A 25252-nucleotide genomic window follows, 5' to 3' on the forward strand; every position below is an offset into this window, starting at 1 on the left:
TCACCAATAATTCTTAAACTATTTTATAATAAATTGTGAAAATCTGACTTAAATGAGAAACTTCAACCTAAGAAACTCTAGAAGGGCTCATCTAGTTCTAGTCACTGTATTTAGTGATTGAACAGTGAAACAAATACATCATTATACAGATTAGCTGATAAAAGTCTGTGCTGTTACTGGCTGTGACTGTATGTTTTAAGTAACTATTTGTAATGAAAAGCATGGAACTGTTTTCATGAACAACAAATACTGAATGTTCAGTTAGGAACATATTTGTATTTGGCTGTTTTTGTAGTATGTTATTACTTCTATCCTGGACAAGTTTTGTTGGTACTGACTGCATTTGCTGCTTCAGTCTTCATTTCTGCTTTTGACAGTAAATTATGTTTCTTGTGCTGTTTGGATTACTTTCGTATTAAGATACTGACACTAAAGTCATGCCGTAGGTACCACATAAGAACCATTTATTAGAGATTCAAACAGCAGTTTATTTTAAAAACCTCTTCAGTAAATTTCACCAATGTATTAAACGTGCATGATGAAGTCTTAAATTAGCTTGCATATATTGCAGCTAAATGTAACAGGCCTTATAAAGTTTAAATACCATATCCTAATCTAGACAGTGAAAACTCATAATTACATGGTGTATCCCGGAAGCTTGTTTATTACAAGTTCACTGATGTCTTTGTATTGATTAGGAACACATAGTTTTCCCAGAAAATCATCCTCTTTATCTGACAAACTGTTTTCCAGCACACTAAGTTCAAGATCAGACATGTTAGATGGCAAGTAAGAGCTAACTTGAGTTACTGACTGGCTTTTTCCTGCAGAGGTCTGTTCCTTTCCTATACTCAGATCAGTATCAGAGCTAACTTGTTTGCTTCTCAGTGTAGATACTTGTTTAATATGGTGATCACCCCTGTTCTCTTCCTTACTCATCTGTTGGGCTTCCTGCTCTGCGTCCAATAATGATGCCTCCATTTGAGCAAGGTTAAGTGTATCAACAGATTCACCACTAGTTCTCTTGCTGGTTTTTAAGTCACGGTTTCTCTTCAAAGACTGGACTGGAGATGAAGCTGAAGGAACTGGCAGAAGATCTGAAGTACTTACAGCTCTTTGACTTGTCTTTGAAATTCTGGACCTGCTGGATTCCGGCTCTGTATCTGACCAACCTCGCTTTGGGCTTTCAAGCCACAGAGAATCAGGACTGCTGTCAAGAGCTGCTGAGCCTCTGCCCATACACTCAGCACTGGTGAAATCTTCTGAATAAACTGTGTTCTCAGGACTAGCAATGAAGTCATCTGAGTATATGAATTCAGAGTTGTTTTCAACGCTCCTGCTGGGGCTTGGTTTACGATCACTTCCAACAGACGCATCATCATGCTCCATTGTGGGTTTACGATGGCTTAAGTGTATTGCTTCCTCATTACTTCCATTTGCATTAGCATCTGATGGGAAAGCTGCTGGGAGCTGGGCTTTCACATACTTTTCCTTGTGAGCAGATTTTAATACAGTTTCCTGCAGGAAGGGGGCTGTGGTTACTTTGTGTGGACGTTCCTTGCTTGCAATGTCATTGTTCTTCAATGGACGTGCAATAGCCTGTTTCTGCAGGTCGGGGGACGCATCTCCTGTCATGGAAGCGTACTCTGCGAGAGCACTGTTTTGTAATGAAGTCTCAACAGTTTTGTTAAACTGATTGTTCTGCCTTGAACTGTCTCCCTTGCTACAATGCCTGTGAGAAACCACATGCTGGTCTCCAGCATTTCTGCACACCTTTCTTTTGGATAAAGGGCTTCTCTCCTTCAGCATCTCCATTTGCTTTTTTCTGTACTGCTCTCTCCTTTCATGAATTATCAGCTTATCAGGGTTGGTCTGCTGCAGCCGCAGCCTCAGTGTATTTGTCAGCCCGTACAACAATTTCTTTCTGGGAGGTCTGTTTTCCTTAGTTTTGCAGTTCCTTTCAGAGCCTGTCTCTCTCTGGGGTATAGCTTGCTTGGGTCCTCTCCCAGCCCGGGAAGACCCTGGTGAGGTGGCCTCTTGCCGGCCTTGCTTGAATCGAGGGCTGGCAGCTCCGCTGTTCCCTCCAGGACCCACAGGTGCCTTTGCGGGCTTGAGGGCAGAGGAGCGGCTGGGGCTGGGGGGCCGTGAGGCCACGCCACCGCTCCCCAGGGCCTGGTAGAGCCAGGCAAGATGGGGGTGGACAGCGGCAGGCGTAGTACTGTGGACGAGCACCGACAGCTCGGCCAGCAGGGCACTGAGTAGTGGCAGCTGCCCCAGGGCGTTGTGGAGCTGTTGAAGGCCAGTGGGGTGCAGCAAGGAGGGCCCGGCGCCGGGACGCGGGGGGCTCTGGCCCTTGTCTTCCTCCTGCGGCCTCCAGGCCTCGAGACGCTCCCGCTGCCCTGCGGCGGCCGCCGCTGCTGGCGGCAGATGAGGCTCAGCAGGCTCGCGGCTGTAATAGAGCATGGGAGGGCAAAAGATGTTGCCCTCCAGCTCCTCACCCTCCTCCTCCTCCTCCTCCTCCTCCTCGCCCCCCGGCTCAGGGGAGGTGTCGGGGGGCACGGCAGCGCGGGGGCCGGCGGGGCTCGGCGGGGGCGGCTCCTCACCGGCCTCCAGGCTGGTCAGGCGGTAGCCCAGGACCAGCTCCCCGACGGGGCGGCCCGCGGCGTCCTGCAGCGGGTAGCGGCCGCGGCGGCCGCAGGAGGCGGGCGGCCCGGGCCGCTGCAGCAGCTCGGCGGCGGCGGGGGCCAGGGAGACGTCGCAGCTGCCGAGGAGGCGGGGGGGCCCCGGGGCGAGCCCGGCGGGCAGCGCCAGCAGCAGGGCGCGGAGCGGGCGGCGGCGGAGCGCGGCGCAGAGCGAACCCCGGCGCCAGCGGAAGAGGCAGCGCTTGCCGCGACCGAAGGGGAAGGGCGGCCCCGGCCGCAGGGGCGGCGCGGCGGCGGCGGGGCGCAGCAGGAGGGTGGGGAAGTCCAAGAGGCGCAGCGCGACGGCCGGGCGCAGCGCGGGGCCCGGCGCCGCCACCCGCACCGCCTCCACCAGCAGTTCCAGCGCGAACAGCCCCTCGGCGTGCCCCGCCGTCGCCATGGCGGCCCCGGCGCCCAGCTCTCGCGAGAGAGAGGAGTGCGCGGCGGCGGGGCGCTCGGTGAGGCCGCCGGTTCTCTCGCGAGAGCAAGCGCCTGCCCGCGGCGCGGGGAGGGCGGTCGGCCTCCCCCGGGAGTCGGGCGTCGTCCCCACCCCCGCGTTGCCCGCAGCAACTGCGCCTTTGCAGAGCACCCCGGGAGTTGTAGGCCGGGCCGGGGGGGGGGGGGGGGGGGGGGGAGGGCGTTGGCGTCCCGGGACGGGCACGGGAACCGCTACCCGCCACCCCTCGCAGCGCAGCGCAGGGGCAGGACGGGCCGAGGGACTCTGAGGCGCTTCCTTCGGCCCTGATCCCACGGGTGGGGAGAGGGGCAGGGCTCCGTGGCCTCCTGTGTGCCCCCAGCGGGGGATCGCGGCAGCCATGTTGCAGCCTGGGCTGGCCGGAGGTTGCGGAGACAGGCCGGGGCGGGGGGCCGCGGAGGCGGCAGGTGGAAACGCGGTGGCCCCTGGCGTCTGCTCTGAAGCGGCCTCTGAGGCGCGGCGGCTGCTGTCGTGCCCCTGCCCTCGGCTCTGAAGGCGGCAGCCGAGGCCCTGGTCGTGTTTGCCCCGCTGGTGGATCGCGAGTAACAGCCACAGGAGCCGGGGCGGGATGGCGGGCTGCGCGCCATCGGTCAGCAGGAGCCCCTGTGGAGGCCGGGAGAGACTTTAAGCCGTTTTCTGCTGCTTTGCGGCCTCTTCCCACCCCGAGAGAAACACGGAGGTCTGTGCCAAGGGCTGTGTGCTGAAGAGTCCCCCCATAGTTGAGGGCCTGTACCTACCTGCGATTTTAAAAACTGTGGTTCTACATTAATTAGGGTTTTCTAATCACCTGTCAATGTCACCTTTTCATATTTAATGTCTCTGTCTCTGTAATGCCTGAGTGCCTTGAACGTGCATTGATAAATTCCTATTTTGTCTCCTGTAAAGTGGGAGTTGCGGTGGACACCGTTGCAGAGAATTTCACTCCTTGCCTCCTGCCTGGCGAAGAGAGTGCCCTTCCCTCTCTGACCACCCTTCCCTTACACCAGAGCCTCCTTGCCACAGGCACAGCAAATACTTGCCGAGCTGGGAGGAAAATTGTTTTGTTCAATTAGTAAGTCGACTCTAAAACAATGTGTCCTAAACTGATGGTGTTCGGCTAAAGTTGCAGTACACCCTCACCATTTACCATCAGGGAAGTAACTAAAAGAAAGACCAATCCCCTCTCCCTCTCTTTTTATTCCTTCCTTTTCCCCCCTTTCCTTCCTCTGTCACATCACAATCACTTTTTAGAAAAGCAGAAAACAGCGCAAAATGGTTAAAGAATCCTTCAGTGTTGGTCAGGTCCCTTGATCATTATTATTTAAAGGACACCTTTCATTAGGTGTTACATCTGAGAAGAGAGTCAAGGAGCTTGACCTCTGAATTGTGACCAGGGCTGTAGAAGTAAATAAGTTCTCCATTCTTCCACTGCCTCTGTTCTAAGCACATGAGTCAAAGATCTACAAGTCCTCTGTTGTCCAGGCTGCTAGTGTTTGGGTGTTGCCATTGTACTGACATTGTGGCAGACGAAACAAATGGCCAGTCCGTTTCACTGCCACATTCGTCTCCTGCCATCAGTCATCTGCTTTCCTTGTGTTTCCTTTTCCTCCAGCCCGTTCCTATCCCTGGACGGCCTGACAATTTAGTTGTCATTCTCTGTAAAGGAAGAATGACAAAAGACTCCCCTGATACACTGAAAGCGACAGATGTATTTAACAGTGGTCAAATAGTTGCTCTTGAGGTTCCCCCGGGAAGACAATGGATAGGCATTTTGCCCATTTTACAGATGGGCATACTGTGACTATGACGTTTAATCCAAGATTTCTAGCCTCTTAATTTTGAAACTTCTGACCCGTGTAGGCAAAGACGCGTCTTTGTGTGTAGTAACTGCAACTGGAGATAAGGGGGTAAATTATGGAGGAACCAAAGCCTTGTTTTAAGGCTGAGCCTCTGCACTCCCAACAGTTTCATGTGAAACTGAATTATTCGGTTTCATGTCAAACTGAATTATTCAGTTTCATGTCCCTGAAAATCAGCTCTATTCCTGTATTTCATTCTGCATAGACAACATAAATAAAAATTACTGAATACTTGGGAAAACTATAGGTGTTAATAAGCTGTGTAAGATCAGTCAGCGAGTTAGCGACAAAACGATAATTTAAATAGAAAGGGGTATCAATTTTTAAGTTTGTTCTCATTGGTGTGTTAAGTCAATCCTCTGGTCATGAGAGCGTATTTCTCTTAAACAGAAAACAACATTTTGTTGTTGAGTTGCAAGGTAGAATAAAAGACCCTTTTCCTTCCAGTAGTCCTAGTTTCTACTAACCACCATGTTAAGGAGACTTGTGATAACACTTCTTCAGACTGCATGTCGCGGAAGATTGGTTTAGAAAATAGGCATTCCTGAGAGGCAGGGTTATGGAGCCAAGTTTTATTACCTGCTACTGCCCCAAAGACAGCAGGTACTTATTAGGATCTACATTAGTTACATTTAGTAATCTTTTTAAAATAGCTCTGGTTCTTCTCAGTGCAATCTCTTCAGTCCTCCTTTCTTAGAACTAGACTTCAATTCTTCTGTTTTTTTCTAGAAGACTGAAAGACTGAGGAATTTTGCTGATTCAGTGAAGTCTTTCACTGACCTTATTTGTATGTTTGAAGTACTAACATTTCGTCTCAAAAAATTCCAACCCAGACAATTGGTATCATTAGCAGCAACTCAGCAACTTTGGTTCAAGTCTATCTTTTGAAGGCTCTGAAATGCCTTCTTTTGCCCTTAATTTCTGTAAAATTTCAGATTTATTGATCTCTGTACACAAAGAGATCTCTCTATACAGTTGTATACCTGTTTATGGATGGAGAGGTAGGACTACTAAAAAAAAAAAAAGATATTGAGAAAACATGCATTTTGCTAGATCTACAATTAAATCTACGTATTCTGGTGTCGTTCTAAAGATTGCATTTTTTTACAGAACAAATACAGGAGTAAAGAGCCATTGTTCACCTGGATATAAAATTGCTCTTCTCTGTGCAGAATCTGCAGGGCAACGCTTGGAATTTGTGCACATATTTAGCCTGGTGGGGCTCTGATTCAGAAGGGGGTCAGACAGTCTGCTGGAATATTCAGCTGCAACATAATAGCAGTTCTTAAAATACTACAGCTTAAAATGCCACCCAGAGAAGACTTACTTAGTCTTTTCTCAGCTGTCTGTTGAGTCAGCCTCTTGTGAAAGGGCAATAAACAGGAAGAAATTGAGGAATAAGGATGGCAGCCTTTGATAACTCTCTCAGTTTTCATGAACTCTCTTCTTCAGTTCAGAAAAAAGGAAAATTATAAAATACATGAGCAAAGCATTTGAGGTTTTTGCACTATATTTAGGTCTCTCTCTTGAAGAATCTAGAAAAGGTTTTGAAAAGGAATGAAGTCAAATGTGAATGTTCAGTCTATTCAGAAATTGCATATGTTTCTGTATATTGTGCAGAGTTTTGCAGGGACTTTTGCTGTTTCCTGTGTCCAAATTCTACTTCATGATCCTTAATTCTGTGCTGACCCACATCTAGTCATGTATGGTGCAGCCTAGGAACAGTTGCAATGGCATTATTGGCACAGGCATTTTGATATCCATCAAAATGAAGGATACCATGGTTTCTCACCACTTCTCAGGGTGTACCTTCCTGTCCACAAAGTGCCCCATCAGTTGGGCGGTCAGAACAGCTGGTGCAGAATCTTTTCAGATGTACAGCTCCCAAATACCTCCCTTGCGTTGCTACGTTAAAGATGCTTGTTAACTCCCCTTACTTTAGTATGATAGCTCTCACGTTTATTTTCATTCTCTACTATCTTTAGCAGACTTTGGGAGTGTTAAAATAAACATTATTTGCCTAGTCATGTGGCCCTACTCCATTTGGCAAACAGAAGTCTGTTTGCTGTCTTTTTAATGATTTCATTGCTGTCCTTAGTATTTCACTTTCTCAGAGTGGTGAGAGTTAGGGCTTATGGCAGAGTTACTTCTGCAAAGTCAGCAGGGGTGGCACACAGGATTGTTTTCTCATTACCTCAGGGGGGCGAAAAATGGTTGGCCTTTAAGATATGTGTGAATCCATGGCTTTCACAGCCAGCTTGGAAATACAACCCATGCCAGCTTGCCTTCTGATTCCAAATTTCTTCAAGGATTAATGGGACTGCAGCAAAACACAGCTTCTCCTTCTGTACTGAGCAGTCCTCATCATCTTTCTTGGATCTGGGGAAACTCAGTCCAAGCAGACACTTAAAGGAAACATGGGAAAATCTGGCAAATACTTGAGAGAGAATGAGACTGTGAGAGCCAGCAGGAAGCAGGATGTCACAAATACAGGAGCTTAGACAACTATGTTGAACGTGACAATGAGACATATCCATAAGGGTCACATCTGAGGTGATTTCCTTAATTTAAAAAAAGTTCTTATTAAAGCCGATAGACATTTTTGCTTAAAACAAAACAATAGTGAAGGGTCAACCTCAGGATTCAGCCCATTTAATGTTCTTTGCATAATGCCCAGCAACATGCAAAGTAAATTTCCTTAAATAACTGGGTGTCACTAGCACATGGAGGCTTTACCATCAATCTTTCCTTTTATTTGATATAAACCATCATGAACTCATTTGGTATTAATGGAAACCCTATGGGTTCGCATGCTGTCATTTAGCATTAGTTAATGTATCTTTGTTTAAATTGTGTTACTCCCCATCCAATAGCTGGGACGTTCTCAGCAAGTTCTCAAAGGGATTGATTTATTTTCTTTGGCTTCATGATTGCAGCCCATACTTGTCATGCACATATGGACTGAATGACGAAAGGATTCCAGGTGCTTAGCCATCCAAAGAGGACAGCTTAATCACACAGCAGCACAGTTGCATGCATATGTGTAAGAAGTGGAGAAAATCTGTACCAAGAGCTTTCTTCAAGGTGTGTGGGTCCTTACAATTCCTGTTGTAACTGTAGAGCAGGATAGGACCTCAGCCCCTCTCAGGATTTAGCATTCTCTCTGTAGGCAGTGATTTTTTTGACTCACTACCTCCTAAAAAACTATGTTTACAGCATTCCTCTAGCTCAAGCTGGGAACCATTGGGGGCAAATTGCAGTTCAAATATCTGACAGAGCTTCTGACAGCAAAAGCTCTTGTGAGCGTCAGGATGGTTCTTAAAGTCAATTCAATAGTTAGATGAGATTTCATTAAAATAAAGAATTGGAGATGTCTGCAAATATTTGAGTAGGAAACAGTATTGTGTGCATTGTACCATCACACTGATGACACTCATTGTTTAATCTGTCATAATTACCATTGTAAAGTATGTTTTTTCAGAGGTTTACAGTACAGCTGTTTTGTTCACTGCACGTTTTCTACCTCTAAGCTGTTTCTCTTTTTCCCTTTAAAAACAAATTAAAACAAATTTGACTGCTTTGAGAGCTCTCCTTTAGAGAGAGCAAAACAAAAAGAGTCAGGGATGTTGTTATGCAGAGTGGCAGAGCTGGACCAGATCCTACTCACTGGTTGTGCATGAGGCTGAGTGATACTTAAGTGCCTGTGCCCGGTAGGAAGGGGGCAGATGTATTTCATCCCACTTAGTGTACAGGAGTTATGAAGCTACTTCTGGAGGTCACAAAAAGAGGAACCAATTAGCCCTGTATTTCTCATGTCTCTTCTTGTTTTCCAAGGAGACATGGTAGCGATCCCATGGTTCAGTGAGGTGGACTGTGAGAGAAATGGCTCTCTAATGGACGTTTGTCCCTGGCTTGCCTGGCAGTGGGATTTCCACTATAAAGATGAGGTCCTTTTCTTGGCTAACAGCTTTGTTCCAGGGATCTCAACAGCGATGTCCCTCCTGCACACTTCATCCCTTCAAGCTTCTGTCCTTTCTCTTACTCTGCCAGGTGGCAAGTATGGAGTACTTCCCACTGGTGTCCTGCTAATGTCCGTAACTTGCTGACTCTTACTTACCATGGTGGTGGCTGTGAGCTGAAACTTAAATGTATGGACAGGGCAAAATCATGGCCTGTTACATTGCTATATTGATTAGAAGGAAAGAATAAACTGTGTTTTAGGATGATAAATGTGGGAATCTGGAGATCTGGCTTCAACTCTCTCTTTTGCCATAGGTTTCCTCAGGAAGATCGAATGTCTCTGTGCCCGAGTTCCTCTCATAAGACATGACCAGTGTTACATAGAGATGCTGAGTGGATAAGTACCCCCTGGAAGGGAACGAATCTCGGGGATGCACAGAGCACACAGGCTCCTGCCCTGGGGAGCAAAGGCGAGTGGCTGTCATCGGGATTGTTTTGCTTGCCTTGAAATGCAGTACCACAGCCCAGTGGTGAGGCCACCAGCCCTTCACAAGGAGTGAAGAGCAGCTGGAAGCGAGCAATTCCTTATTGCAAGACCTGACCAGCTCCTTCCTGCATTTCAGGAGTGGGCACTGCAGCACAAGGGGAGACGCTCTGAGAGGCCGGTGCATCTGCGTAGCTCTCCGTGTTGCCATGCAGGGCTCTTAGGCGCTGAAAATGTGGCAGCCTGCCTAGCTAATTATCTCCCCAGCTCTTGAGAGGGCTAGTCCAGGCACGGCACTGTGCTGACACAGCTGTCCTGCTGCCGGTTCCTCGGCTGGCCCCGTCCGGGGGATCCCAGGGCTGTGCTCTGTTGCAGAGCATAGCTATGCCTGTAGGAACTTTTCACAGGTAGTTGCAATGCTGGAAAAGTATTTAATTCACTGCTATGCAAATAGCCCTGTGGGCTACAGCTAGGGAGGAAAATAGGCTTGTTTCTCTTGTGCTACACCATGTAGTCTGCGTGGGCAGAAAGACAGAGTGCTGTCTGTTGTAAGCCCCTGACACAAGGTCAGACAAGAGCTGTGCCAGTGCAGAGGCCTGGTTGGCCAAACTGCCCCCTTGTCTAACTCCGCTGACCTTCTCTGAGCTAATTCAGGGATGTCTTTGGCCCAGTATGTTCAGCTAAAGCAGCTGTGATTGCCCTAACGCAAAGTTTCCTGGTTTTGCTGGTATGTATTTTAAGCTTCTTGCTATGTCAGTGCAGTTTCTTGCATTTCCTATCTGAACAGTTTCTGTCGGAAGCATGTATTGTTTGGGAAGACGTGACATTAATTACTGTGTGAATTATTTGTTGTGTGGGTACCGTGGAAGAAATAGATGGGAACTATTCCAAATGGTCTTTAATGAGTTCAGTCATCCAAGATCCTGATTTCCATCTCATAAATAATAAACTGTCCTCAATATGCTAATTCAAATTTGCCTTTAAATTGCTTATTTTAATTTTGCAGAGGAAATAATCAAGAAGAAAAAGTTCTGAAAAATACAAGCCTGCCCTGTTTCTGTGGCAGGGCTCTCAGAGGTTGCAGTGTCTCATCTTCTTACCCACACTAAGTCTTGAGACAGTGAGCATGTGACTAGGCTGGTAATGGTTTCATGTCGTGAAGAGTGAAATTTGAAACATAACGAACGAAAATATATATGAAAACTTTGCTCCATAAAGGAAGAGTCCTTAATATAATCTTACACAGGGAGCTCTTTGCCATTTCCTTTTGATGGAGTCTCCAGTCTCTATTTCTGCTGCTGATCGTTTGCTGTTCGGGCCAATGGAGGCCAGAAGTGTTGCTCTAACGATAGACCTAGCCTCTGGCAAGGTAATAGTGTGTGCTCAGCAGTGACCCATCTGCTTCATCAAATGCAACATAAAGAGTCTTTTAGACAAGTCTCATCTAGCCTTGCAGTAGCGGGTGAAGATTTTTCAAAAAGCCGTCTCATATTTGCGGACGCTTGTATGAGGCATGAACGTACCGGTAACTGGACTAATGATTTCCCACTCTGCTAACTATAAATAGAAATATTTGTGCTTCAGGCAGGCAAATCATTACACTCAGAGAATTTGGTACTGATATAACAGTTAGCCATGAGATTTTTCTGTTCTGAAAACATCCTTTTCATTCTTTTTTTTTCTTCCTCTCAGCATTTTATCTTCAGTAAATACATATCATGATTTTACAAGAACTTGTGGTCTCTAGGCTGTCTGTAAGTCCAGACTAAACAATAGTGCATAGCATAGCAAAAATACTGCAAGAAAATAAAAAGAAATGTATTTTGGACATGTATTAGCTGGTCACACATCATTCAGATTTGTTAAGGTTCGATACCGGATAAATAGACAGGAATAGAAAGTTTGGATGGTCTTGCAGGCATGTCTTAGGGGAAACACAGTCACAGAAATTTCATTTCAAGAGACGAACCAGTGAAAAAACCCAAACAGGTTACTCTATTCCATGCCCTGGAAGGAATGGCAGCTTTTTGAAAACATTAATATCCTCGGTCAGGCATCACAAATATTAGTTCTCAGTTCCTTCAAGGGATAAAAAGAGATAAAAATAGAAGCCACTCTGAAACCTCCCAGAGGCTGACAAATGCATTCATTCATTTCTTTATAATGACATCTTTCATGAAGGCCTTAACACTGGAAATTCTCAGAGGAGGATTCCTTCCCCCCCATACTTTCTCACTTCTGCTGAAAGCTGTCTGTATCATTGGAAGCAGGCAGGGGGTAAAATACTTTCTGAAAACTCAGCTGTGCTTTTGTAGGCTGATCTTGAACAGGAAAAAGGCTAATTCTCCTGAATGCTCCGAGAACGTGGCGCTGAGACCTGGAACGGTGTGGGAATGTCTGACTGGTGGGACAGCCCTCGTGAGAGGAGATGGCTGTGTGCAATTCTCAGCGAGGGGTGAGCAAAGTGCAACCCTTTCACCTCAAATCTGTGTGTGAGAAACACATGCTGCAGAAAACAGATGTCAACTTTGCAGCAGCTTTCGTTTCGCTCTCGATTCCTCTCATTTGTATGTCTTCCCAGTTTATTCATCTCCACTGTAAGGCCTGCATTCATCCTGCTTAGTGGAGGCAACCTAGTCACATTTGCCCTCTGCTGCAGGGAGGGAGAGAGGCTCTTTCAGAGCTGTCAGACCTTCAGATTAACTGACTCCCTCTCTGAGGAGCCTCTTTTTGTCCGTTGATTGTACAGGTACCAAGGCTTGTTTAGCTGGCTTGGTTAATTGTCTACAGTTGAGTGGGGTTATCTTGATCTCGATCTCTACACTTCGATCTTTCGTGAGGTTGGCAGGCCAACAGCACAGTCAGTCGCTTTGTTTTTCTTACACTAAATTTTAAGAGTCTTTTTCACAACCAGAGTGTAAAGCAAAGCCCAGCACACTGCTTACATTGACACTGGGAGTTAAAGCTGCAGCCTGAAATGGTATTGCTATTGCAGGTGGGACTCATCTGACCAAATGCAGGCTGAACATAGAGATGAATAGAGATGAACACCAAAAGACTCTCTTTCACTTCTCACACTATAAGTGAACCCAGAGCCAATAGCTCAGGGGTAGTCATGTACGTCTAGAGATATGCAGGTAAATTACATCCACAATACCTGCACAGCTCCCTCTATGGCAATCATTCCAGAGCAAGGGATCGGCCACACAGGTGAACTAAAGATATAGGACTGAAGAGCACCACCTGAGTCATCCAGTCAATGCCTCTCAAAATGCAGAAAGGCATGCTGCAGGTTTGCAGTCCTGTGCACTGTAGCTCATCTCCCCCTGGGATGCTGTACATTTCCAGGCTTCTCACAACAGACTCTAAGTCTGTGCTAGAAGACCAAATGCCACAATAATTGTGTCACAGGAGGAGAACAGGAGAGATCAAGGGCATTTATAAGTCCTCCTGGCTAGCAGGAGATTTGCTGGGCGACATTTGCAGACGCTTCCGTCTTCGCACTATGCTGCAGTGGAAGACAAACAAAACCCAGCAGTCTCTGATGAGCTAATCTGGAAGAGGGTTGCTTCCCCATTCCAAATCTGGTGATTAGCTCAACCCTGAGCATGTGAACAAGCGCAGACAGCTGACAGATGCTGATATACCTTGAGGAGCGCTGATGAACCATGCATCTCTTAGTGACCATATTTACACCCTTAGCTGACCCAACACAAAGTGAAAAACTCTAGTTTAAATCCCTGTGAAAAAAGATTAAGGGGTTCAGGAAAAAGTGTATCATTCAAGAAAAATGTCAGCCCTGGAAGTATAACCTTAATTATTAAACTATACTGGTCTAATTTTACTCCTATGATTTCCCATGTACACAACAAGAAGATCTCCAGTGGGGGGTTATATTTTTCTTTTATAAACAAAGACTTTGCTTTGTAATGTACTGCTGTTTGGCACAGTCTTTGATTGTATAAAAGGCAGATCTTTAAACAATGTGCTGTGATCTTATCTGCAAGCTGGAGGATATATCATCAATATAATTTGTGGCAGGATATTTGCATAGATGTGGTGAAGTGTGTTGGAAACTCCTCTGAAATCACACAGGCAAAAAGGAGACAGTATTAGCTTAAATAAGTGAGGCTGTCAGCTTAACAGCTCCATGAATATGTGTTCTTTCTAGAATAGGAAATCACAGTTTGCAGGTACTTAAAGCCAGCTAAGGGAAAACAGGCTGATTGTGACTTTCTGTCACTAACATACTGGATCACACAGGGAACTGGTAACTATTTACAGAGAGTTTCAGCTGTTCACAGGTTTGAGTGTGGCTCTGTAACTCCATCACTGGTATCCAAAGGCTGTTCTTGGCCCCAGAGAAAAGAGGGCTGAAGGGCTTGGCCCCAGAGAAGGGAGGCTGCTGTTCTGAAGTCGTTAGTAGGCGAGAGGAGGCATTCTGCAAATGACAAGTGCCATCACAAACAAAATTAATTGGTTCCTCTGCTGGTATTCTTGAAAGGATGAATGGACATTGCCAGTGCTGTTCAGGAGACCAAGCTAAATTATCATAATAGACCCTTCTGGCCAGAAATTCTGTGCATCACTGAGAGGTACTCCTTTTGCATCATGGTCAAGATATGTATTAGTATAATTTAGAGACCAACTGCAGCTCATTGTGTCAGTGAGTCTACTCATACTGTGGGTGAAAATGTACTTCAGGTTCTACAGCAGTAATTCTGGCCACTTTCACATATTCTGTGTTTGCTTGAAGAAAATAAACTGTGCTGTACTGTACATAATAAAGGGCTTCTCTTCCTGAACAGTACTTAAAGTTGTAACCTAGCAAGAATGCTAGGGAAGCTGGAAACATCAACTTTGCCCAGACAACCAAAAACTTTCCTTTATATTGTGCCAGTGGTTGCACCTTCTGGAGCCCTGATGCAGTAACAGGATGTGCGAAGGCTAGAGATAATGTAAAGCTCCAGATCTGGAATTGAAACTTCCCCAGTGTGAGAAGTGTTGGTGTTGGTTATGCTCCATGTCTAGCTGCTTTTTAAGTTGCAAAAGATTTCCACTTCTAGTATAACACCCTGTAAAAAAAGAGCATGCACTGACTTCTCTTGTTAAAATTCCTTTCAGTTTCTTAGGTTTTTTTTCCTTTTATTAGTTAGGAATGGTAGAGGTCGGTGGAGCTTTGTAAAGGACCTTTACAGCAAGGGTGAAACATATTAATCATGCTGCAAATCCTGCCTGCTGGCTGATGGGGTGCCTCTCTGTGCTGGGGTACAGGCCTGGGGGAGCTGTATGCACACGTGGGCACCTGATGTATGGGTTATCTTGCAGGAATGGAGAACAGCTGAGAGATGAAAGAGTGAAAAGCAACAAAGTTCTGCCAGATGCAAAAAGCAAATGAGCAAAAGGAAACCCAAAACTATTCATTTTCACTGTCACTTTCTTTGTTACCTCTCCGGACAAGCGTGATATCCAAGTTAACCACATTGTCCTTTTTTCTTGTCCTTGATGTATTTGTATCTTTGCATTTATTGTTAGGTTTTGTCATGTTATCAACTTCTAAGAGTGGTACACCAAAGCAGATGTTTCTGCTCAAAGCTGTAAGTCTCCAAATAGAACCAGTGAATTTGGTTTCTTCCCTAAAAGTTCAAAACGTCCTTGCTTGCTCCTAGGGTCCTCCATGGGCTGCTATTCTGGTTAAATTCAAGAGCTTGGTTCCGGAGCCTTTGCTCCATGAGGGAGATCAGGCTTCTTCCTTTGAGAGCTTGCTCCTGACCTGAATGACAAAGAAACTGAAACAAGGGCAGGGTGAAGCTAGGGAAGGTTTGCTCACTGATGTAGCTCATTAGAGGACTTCGCTGCCTTGCTACTGAGCCTTTTGGTTCTGCCAAGTTTCTTGATGAGAGCTGCAGGAGGAACAATAGAAAAGTAGGTCAGGAGTAGATCTTGTAAATCTACTCAAAGGGCCAAGAGCACATTTTGTGTAGAAGAAGAAGAAAAGAGAGAAAGGAAGAAAAAGGAAGATTTTAGGGTGAAGAGAAGAACAGGAAGGCCAGAAGTTTAGGTAGGACTTTGTGTGTGAACCATGATGTGTAATTATACACCTGATTACAGATTGCTTTCTTACAGTGTCTGAAAAATTCTCCAGTTTCTTCAGCTGGGCTTTCATTAGCTCTTCTGAATCTCTTATTCTGCAGTTGCTGTTAGCGCTAAGGCCAGCCTGCCTGCCTGCCTGCAGGGATTTTGACTATACAGTGGGTGAGCAATGTGCTGGCCTGCTGTATACACATTTCAAGTGTGTAGTTGCACCCCTACTGAGACCCAGGGAAAAGCAACAGCAGAAAAACAAGAGCTTTTGCAGGATGGACGGTTTCCTTTGAAATGTGGTAGGCATGTGATTTCTTTAAAGGGAAGAAAATCAATAGAAGGATTTTTTAGGTTGGAAAAAACACCATCGCCAGTGTTGTCTTTGGGAGTGAACTTGCAAAACACATCTCTGTTTGGGCAATACCCGCTGCTTATCCAGCACGCACACAACGTACAACTCAACTTTTTATTCAGCTGAACTTTTTGCCATGCTGGCAAAATTTCTTACCTATAGCTGGTGTCATGAGTTTTTTCTGTTTAGGTGTAAAATCCTGGGAGGTTTCTGTAATACGCAGTTTAACCCACAACACATTGAACTGTAATCTGATTTTAAGCAAAATCTGACTGTGGCTCCTTCAGCACATCCATAATCCCAGCTAGCTTCCAGCAAATATTTTATAAATCTACATTATATATGTATTTCTTCTGCTCTGTGTTAAACCTTTTGTTGGCTGTTAGGGTTTTTGCAATGCGTTTCTTTTTGAGTGCTTTTAACTTGTTCACTTTTTTTTTCCTAGCAGTTAGAATACAAGTTTAAAAAAGCATGTTAATGTGATACACCATTTCAACCGAAGTAAAAGCCCTTTAGCATACACATTTACTGAAAGTGGGACTGAGGGAAGAACAGGATTTATTCTTACCAGTGTCATTCTTTCCTGTGGAAATTTCCCCTTAAAAGTGATTTTGCATTTGGGACAGCTTCCTGTGGACCGAGCACTTTCTGCATTTGGTGTTACAAGCCAGGATGTTTCCCCACCCTCAATCAAACTGAGTGCAGTGCTGCCTGCTGGTTTTCCCCTATCAATAATTAATACGTCAGTTGATAGGCAATGGACATTTTATAAAGGCCATTTAAACAAAACAGAACAATGTCTTCATATATCAACGAGAAACTTTTTCATCTCTCTTTTGCAAATTCTCTCATTTTCCTTCTGAAAGTTGGAAACCTCTGCCAAGAAAACACAAACTGGAGACTCTTTGTTATCATCATAACACTGAGTTTTGAAGGAACGCTCTCACCTTAGACAACTAGATTTCTGCCTGAAATGTTTTACCTCAGTGTTATGAGGACAGCATGAAACTTACTGAACGTTTATGGGATATGTTTCTCCTTGTTTTTCACTTTTACTTCCTCCTTCTGACAGTCTTTTTTCTCACTACTTAGCCTCAGGGGTTCCCTACAGCCCATCACTGAGCTCCCTGTCCTTGTACAATGGGGGCACAGGCCAGTTTTAAACATACAGGTGCGGAACTCCAGAACGTGTGCAGGAGTCACAGGTGTATTGCAGTAAAACTGTTTTGAAATTTGGGTTGGGTTTTTGTTTTGGTTTTTAGTTTATCTGAAAATCTTGGTGGTTACTCTTTAGACAACCCTATATTTATCTGGAAAATAGGTCTGATGTGGACGGGGGTAGTTCTCACCCACAAATTCCCTCCTCCTGCAGCTGCATGCTACAGCGTGGCCTGGAGGCCTCTGTAAAGGCACAGATATACCAGGGAAGGAGCTGGGAAGTCGTACACTGTGGAGTTAATAGCCCACAGGGAGTGGTAGTGATGGACAGGAGCTATTTATATTTTGGGCAGTGACCACAAAACTCCGCTGTGGAGAGGCCTGGGACCACTGGCTGTACTTGCTTCTGCGTTGGAAGAGTCCCCAGGGAATAGCACACCATGAGTGACCTCACACAGCTGGCAGAACCGACCAGCCTTGTGAAAATCTTCCTGCATATTCTCACTACTACAAGTGACAAAAAGCCTATTTATTATCCTGACAATATGTTCTCTGCTCAGGTGGAAGTCTGAAACACTGAAATTTTTGGCCTTTGTCTGGACTTGCAGCATGGCCACGAAGTTGCTGTGTGCTGTTTCCAGATTGCTGGAGGTATCTGACCCACCTGCCAGGTGCCTTTTGTTTCTGTTTGCATGCCCTTGGTGTCGAGCTGTTTATGTGTTGTTGTTTGGTCCACTCTCAGCATTCCCGTGGGCAGTGCTGGTACCTGAGCTGAGTCACGGTACTGAATCAACAACTGTCACTGGCTGAGGATCTGGCCCATCGTATGCTGCAGTGTCCTGGCAGAAAAAACAACGATAAATGAAACGCAGTATATAATCTGCACTTTGCAATGATGGATTTAATTAATTTATCTCTTAGCATTTTATGCTTGAGTTTTGCATGCTTTTCAAATCAAATGAAACACTTTTGAGCTACATCAGACTCTTTTCCGTTTTTGTTATGCTTCATGTCTTTTCCTAACACCATCTTTCAATGGCTAGCATTTCCCAAGTATTTTCTAAGGGAGCTGTATAATCTTTTGATTATAGCAAGTATATAATAGTTGATGCAGTTTTACATAATTTGCTGTTTGTAGTGTACATTAACTTGTACACTTGTGCCTTATTGAATAGATTTTCTTTCTCATGGAGCTCAATACTGAGTTTTAGTTAAAGAAAAAACTGAGTGTCCCTTATCTTTCTCCCTCCCTTTTGTAATTATTATTATGCTTAATTTCTAGGTCATTTTCAACCAAAATTATGTGGCAGGCCAGTGGAGTTAAGATTCAGATAAAGCAGAATTGATACACCAGTCACTATTTTGGGGATAGGCACAGAAATATTTGGAATGCTATCAAGCAGTTGTGATGGTCTTTTAACCCCTCTAAGCTGGGAGCTACTTGGGTAGGGGGAGAAAATGAGTCTATCTTTTTTCCCTGTAAGTCGGATGATGCATGTATATGGATTGCTTGCTGATATGATTCAACTGTATGAGCAGAATAACAATGATCTTACTGTGTTCTCATAGGAGTATTTCTCAAAGATTTCCTATATACCTGAATTTTGTCCCCCATCCCATTGCTCTGTCTTTTAATTAAATTCTACCCTGAATTGATTACATCTAGATTTTCCCATGGGGCTGTAGAAGTGAATTTACTTTTATTCTTCTATCTGTAAAGCTTGTTGTTTAAATCTTTTCTCTCTGTGTCCTTTTTTTTAAAGAAGATTTGCTGATTGCAATTTGATTACCTGTTCAGCTTTTTACAAATTATGTTACTCTAATTGAAGCCTAGAAATAGAAATCCAATAAATGGCTCTAAAAGTAAACCTTAGAAATGTTTGATTTCATATTATTCTATTCTGTTCATCTCAAGATTCCGTGTTATAGTAGACGATACTTTTTAAGCCTCTGTAGAAAATCCTGAATTAAAAAAACAAAGCAGAATACTTGCATTTATTCAGTAGCTCTCCTTAGAGACTGCAAATGTGGACAGATGCTGAGACTATTGTAATTTTCTAAATAAGACCACTGTTATCTCGGTGGAAACCAGGACTTTTAGAGTCAGATTTTCAAAAAAAGCTTCTAAGGAGTTTAGAGGCATGAGTTTCATTCAAAGGCAGATTTGCACCAGCCAGAGATTCCTTTTATGTGGGGGGGTGGGGACACACGACGTTATCAGAGGGAAAAGCGAATTCACTTTGTACATGTCTCTGAGTGAATTTTGCTTGTGGGCAAATCTGGCTATCTGCAGCAGAAACGTGATATTCTTCAGCACTTCAAGCTGTCCTGAAATCTCACTTCAGCATTAAGTTGTGTGTAAACCCTTGTCTGGTTCGAAAGGCTTTTCTTCACAGCATGCTTTCCCAACGCCATAGTCCCAGCAGCACCGTCCCCGGCAGAGTGTGTCCCACGTGTTTCGCACAGCCGCATTTCCCTATTAACCGTGTGCTGCGGGACACCGTGGAGCTGGCTGCTCTCTGGCTGTTCACCTTTCAGACCCATGCTCCTCTGTCTTCTGATGTATAGTACAGAATCTGTGTACTTCGCTGCAGCTTAACTGATTTACTCTTGTGTCGCCCAGGCCCCGTAATGCTATAAAGGCTGGTTAACATATATATGAAAGCCATGGCTCACCACTGTGCTTTCTGTGACACATGCTCTTGTCAAAGGCTTTCATCACACAAAACCATTAAAAAGTCATGACCGCTACTGAAAAGATCCAGAAACAGGACTAACAAGTAAAGGAATCAAGAAGCAATCCCCCTTGGGTTTCGGGTGGGGAGGGGAATCTCTTGTTTTAGTCACTTTTCATTTTCTGTGCCCCCTCAGCTCATGGTGCTAAAGCACTTAATGCCTCACTGGGCCCACACTGAAGGCCTCTTGCTGCCAAACACCTGCAATCAGTAGCTGATCATTTGGCTGGGAAGTCAAAGGCAAGGCACATGGGATGCTGAAACCACATCACGCCCTTCTATGAATGCCACAAAGCCGCAGGAGGGGCACCCGACAGTGCCTTAGGGTATACAGTAAGCTATAGGGTGCATGTTTGTCTTACGTGTGGTCAACAGTTAAGTACAGAGAGCCTCTGTGGAAAGTATCACATCCCCCAGGATCAGAGAGAGTGCGCTACCTGTTGTGAAAATAGGATGATGACGACAATGCTGCTACAGCACACTGAAGGCCGATTTGCAATATGTTGCTCGTATTGCTCACTTGAGCAATTATTATAATCTGTTTGCCTGTAAATGCGCTTTCTGTTGTTATATCATTAACCTTAACAATGTCAGCGTGCTCCCCATATGCGGTTCCATTATACGACTTCACGGGGTAAGAGCGCGGAACACATCTCATACGGGGAAGAGTGTTCAGAGCCCAAGCTTTACTGATGCCTGAGGAGAACAGCAAGTCCTATGGACGGAGCCCGGCAGCAGAGAGGTGCTTGTTTCGCTGTACTTAATCTGCTACTGCCTGATTGTTGTGGGGGGAGGCAGATTTTCTGCCAGAGGTGTGAGTCCTGGGAAAGGGCCACATCCTTGGGGAGTGGTGGTGTCCGCAGGGCAGTGTGGGCAAAGCAGCCGCAGGAGCACGTGGGAGATGTTTGTTTCCTCTTGTATTCAGCCGCGTTACTCCTGGTTAGTGCCTGTGGAAGCGAGAGAGGAGACGAACCATGTTTTCAAGGTTTTGTGCTTTTCAGAGTGCTGTGAATGCAAAGAGGTTGTTTTGAGGCTATTAGTCACTTACACGTATAGTAGAAATAAAAAAATGCAGACCAGCAACCTCAGGTTGTTCTTTTCTGTGCAGAGGTCTGCTTACATGACTCAGACTGTATACAGAGAGTCTGTACAATCAGCTAAAATGTAATGCAGAATATGATTTGTAAACATAAGCTTTTTTCCTCTCACAGCTCACAATAGCAATGAAGTGGGTATTTTTTTTGCACTGAAGTAGGTAAAAGCTTAATACTGGTTCCTGTACCTCCAGATAAAACAGGTTGGTCATTTCCAGTGGGACTATTGTCAAGAAGTTTTCTATGTAAAGATGGCCATTATTTACTGTATTCAAGATGTCTAAGTAGATGTAATAATACGTACTTATCTAAAGGGCTGAAGAACACTGGCCCTTTAAACGAACACTATGTGATGCTGAAGGATTTAAGACATTACTGAGCAGCTGTCTTTGGCTAATAGTGTAAGAAAAGGGACTGAATTGCTATCTGAAGTGCAGCAAGGATGCTTTGCACCCAGTGCCTAGCTCATGCTGCAGAAAATAGTGTCCTTTCATCAGCCATACTCCAGCAGCCTCCGTGGAACTGCACAGAGTCTGGCGTTGCACCTCCAGCTTGGGGCTTGTCTGCAAGTGCCTGCTGGGGGATGGCTGGGGTACTTGCAGCTGCATCTTACACTGTTTGCAGTAGGGGTAGCCACTGGATGTGTTGGGGCTTCCTTTATGCCTCTGTGGCCTTTCTTTCTTACAACACAGATCCAGAGCTGGGAGGAAGGGTCTCAGCCTGGCTCTCTGCTTCCTACATTTTGGAGAGTGCCAGATCTTGCAGTGGATATCATCTGGACAAAGCAGGTCAGAGGAGGATGCCCAGATTCATGCAACGTGCTATGTTGACCCTAGTGGTTAGTGGTAACTGATGTAGGAGTTGCTGATGGTCATTTTGAACAGAAACATTCAAGCACTGTGAGGATGGACTGCAGGCAGACCTCTGGGCATGATACTGCCCAGTTTCCTACTTTCACCTCTGCCTTTAAGATGTTAATGATTTTACTTGGAGCATCTGCATAATATTTCCAACATATGGAAGATACGTTTGATTTCGTAAAAAGGATCACTATAGGTCACCCATTCTACGTAGACTTTGTTGAGAATCACTAGCCAAAAGCTGTCTCTAGTCACAGCTTTTGGGAGATTTATGCTGGCGTTGGACAAGTGTCAGAAACCCAAAGAGCAACAAACTCAGGCTGTGGTGGGGATTTGTTCTAAGGCCACTCCATGTCTGACATATGCACTCTGGTGTCTTTCTTGTGCTTGCTGTGCCCAAGTTGTTACTGCCCCAGTTGTCGGCCCCATTCCTTTGTCATGGTTTATCACCAGAAAATTAAGTGGTGGCGTACTAAAAAAAGAGACCTGTAACCATGTCAGGTGCTAGCATTGGTATTTCAGTGCAAACTGCCCTTCGCTCTGGTTAACTCTGCAGGGTCGCAGGCCAGGCGAGGGGACGTATGGCAGAGGACAGGGCTGAGGCATTTTGCCCTGGTTTGGGGAAGACCCTGTCCTCTAGCCCAGACCTTGGCATTAGTCTCAGCACAGTTTCTATCTAGCAGCACACTCTCTTCTATCCAAACACATGTGCAGAAATAAATTCAGAAGATTTAATTGGCCTTTCAGCAGGCCAGTCACTTAGCATTATCATCAGGCAGTTGACCTTGGGCGTGTTTGCCGGTGACCCAAAGGAAGGCAGAGTCCTCTTTCTTTCTCTCTCTCGTTTAGCTTCCTTCAGATGGATGCTGCTGCTTTTGTGCCTGGGTGCTGCAGGGGTCCGGGTGACGCCGCTTGGTGCGGGGCTGCCTGAAAGCAGGACGACCGACGGGCCTGGGCAAGGCAGCACGTCCCCCTCTGCTTAAAACCTGCCTGATGAGCACTACTCTTAACTCCATGCTGTTTCTCTTATCAGTGGAAAAGGGGTTATTGGTGAGATTCTCAAGGCTGACTAGAAGACTGAGCTATATAGCTGCCACTGAAATTCATGACAGTTATACGGCTGAACCCACCGGCTGGCTTTGGGAGAGCCAGCTTCTCCCTGTCTGTGCTTGTTTACTGGAGAGCACTGTTGTAAGAAGTTGCAAAGTAGCCGAGGATGCAGTGGTATTCAGCTGCTGCAGAAGCTAAAGAGAATTAGATGCTCTTTTTTTGCCAGATCCCCAGCTGCCATAAACTGGCTGCTCTCTGCCAAAGTCAATAGAGCTATACCAATTTGCTCCAGCTCAGCATTTGGATCTTTCAGGCTGTATCAGAGTATCTGCCATTTCCCTTTGCAGGCAGGTGAAACACTAATGAATATGGAAAAAGATCCTGCAGTCAGGGGATTTTAATAAATAAAAATATATTAACAAAAATCAATGCAGGGTCTTGCTCCTGTCAGCATTTGTTCTGTTTCCCCCACCCACCCTATTCCTTCTTTGTTCATTGTGATTGCATCTGCATCACTATGGTAACTAATGAATGATTATTTAATTTACCAATCTCTGGATGTGGCAGTTTAGTGTTTAAAATATTCCAACACTGTCATACACATATGCACAAACACATACAGTCTGTCACACAGGAAATACTATAGGTGCTTGATATTCTTATTTTAAGCTAAATCTGTTTTCCTGTCTCTTCAAATGGGACGTGAGAGCTTTATCTACAGTGATGATGGCCACAAGCTAAACAGTACGTGCAGATAAACATAGTTGTATTATTTCATGTTTACTGTCAGTTTGTGTCAGCTGTCAGCCAGCACACCTGAAATGAAGGCAGCACCATTTACATCCCAGAGGATTTCTGTGCAACTCCCAGGTCTTAAGAGTTATTGCATGTTCACAGGAAGTTTTCAGAAGAAAAATGGTATCTCATGTTTGTAAGAGCCAGTTTAAAACAGTTATGTTGGAGGAGTGAAAGGGGAAGAACAACTGCCACTGGCTTTTCAAAGGGATGGTGAGCCTTCAGCCTTCTGAAGTCTTCAAGAAAAGGATAAGTAATTGCTGGAGGAATGCTAGGGCAGCTACGTGCTCTTCCTTGGGGCTGATGTAGGTGGGGACCGTCTGGAAAAGGTAGATCAGCATCTACTTTCATCATGTTTTCTCCCAGCTCTCTACCTATTTCAGTGCTTTGATGAACTGGAGATTTTCAGGAGATCCCTAGACACCCAAGTGCGTTTTTGCTTGGAGGTGACTCAGTTTTATTCTATCCTAAAGAATTGTGCAGCTGACTTTTAATCTGCAAAGTGAATACTTTCTCAGTAGAATATATTCCTGCTACATGTGAAGCAGGTAGTTTTAATAAAGTTACTGGTTTCTTTTTTTTTTTCCTGTGACCGCTTGAGGAAATGCGGGTGAAAGAGTGAAGGGACAAGAGTGACAACATACATCCAGGCATGATACGCTCTTATGCCTGCTGCAAGAGAAGTGACGCGTTTCCCTCCTGGAGGTGGTGGGACCGAAGACCTGACCATTTCAGAGGCACCTTGTTCAGGGCTTGGGGAGGCAGGTTTGCCTGGGCTTGAGGAGAAGGAGGAGATTTCAGGTTCTCTGGGAAGAGCTGTGAGAAGTTTAATGCTACACAGTCCTTCAGCTCTGCTCACGTGGCAATACACAGCAAATTGGACTGTGCAGCTACCTTGTTGGCCAAGGGCTGCAGGAGGTAGCCTGCTTCTTTTGCCCATCCTTTGAGCCATCCTGGGATGCTCAAAGGTAAAAATTCCAGGCAGCATGCAGGCAGTTGTTCCTGCCTCACTTAGTTGTACATGTATATATGTATATATGCAGACTGTATTTGTAATGGCACAACTCAGAAACAGCTGATTTGCATAGGTGAAGCTGAAATCTGCTGGGTACACTGCACTTTGCCCAAACCCTGGCCCCAAGAGCCATTTTTGACATGATGGCTATGCTCCATTGTGGTTTCATATCTGAAACAGCAGGACCAAGGACTCCTAAATCATGTCCTATTGTTGATATGTAAGTGTGCAGTGATCCAGATGGGTAGTTTTATTGCTGGTTACATGAAACAATAACTGGTTGTATGATGGCCCCCGGTTAACCTGTGGTAAGGTGAAAGCAGGGGCACTAGACTAGAATGAACTGTTATATCCCAAGGTCGATTTAAGGCTAAAATGGCACCTAGATCCACCCAAACTGTGAAACTGTGTGGTCCCTCTGCAACAAATGTTTCATATCATTGCCCATATCCCAAGCAGGCTGCTTTAAAAAAAATTCTCTTTCCTGAATCCTGATCCCCCTGAGCACGAGTAGAGCCCTGGTAAAGAGACAAGCAAAGTATAAACCCTGCAACTTCTCAGCTCCTGCACCTCTCTCCCTCTAACTCCACGTTAAACCTGGATATCTGCTCCTAAACTCCAAGGAGCCTCATTTAATCCGGGCTTGCTTTAGAAGCCCCTACAGCTCAGGA

At 45.3% G+C, this 25252-nt stretch overlaps 1 protein-coding gene across 1 annotated transcript; it reads right to left on the reverse strand.

Moving 5' to 3' along the window:
• Positions 1–474: 474 nt before the first annotated feature.
• Positions 475–3087, reverse strand: MAP10 (microtubule associated protein 10). The gene has a single exon (XM_049830891.1). It carries the CDS (start codon positions 3079–3081, stop codon positions 637–639), a length of 2445 nt encoding a protein of 814 aa, XP_049686848.1. The 5' UTR covers positions 3082–3087; the 3' UTR covers positions 475–636.
• Positions 3088–25252: the final 22165 nt, after the last annotated feature.

Source organism: Accipiter gentilis, chromosome 28 (assembly GCF_929443795.1).
Source record: "Accipiter gentilis chromosome 28, bAccGen1.1, whole genome shotgun sequence".
Lineage (NCBI taxonomy): Eukaryota > Metazoa > Chordata > Aves > Accipitriformes > Accipitridae > Astur > Astur gentilis.

Bases quoted from the DNA above. Each gene is read 5' to 3' on its own strand.
- MAP10 (XM_049830891.1), bottom strand. From the start codon at position 3,081: ATGGCGACGGCGGGGCACGCCGAGGGGCTGTTCGCGCTGGAACTGCTG.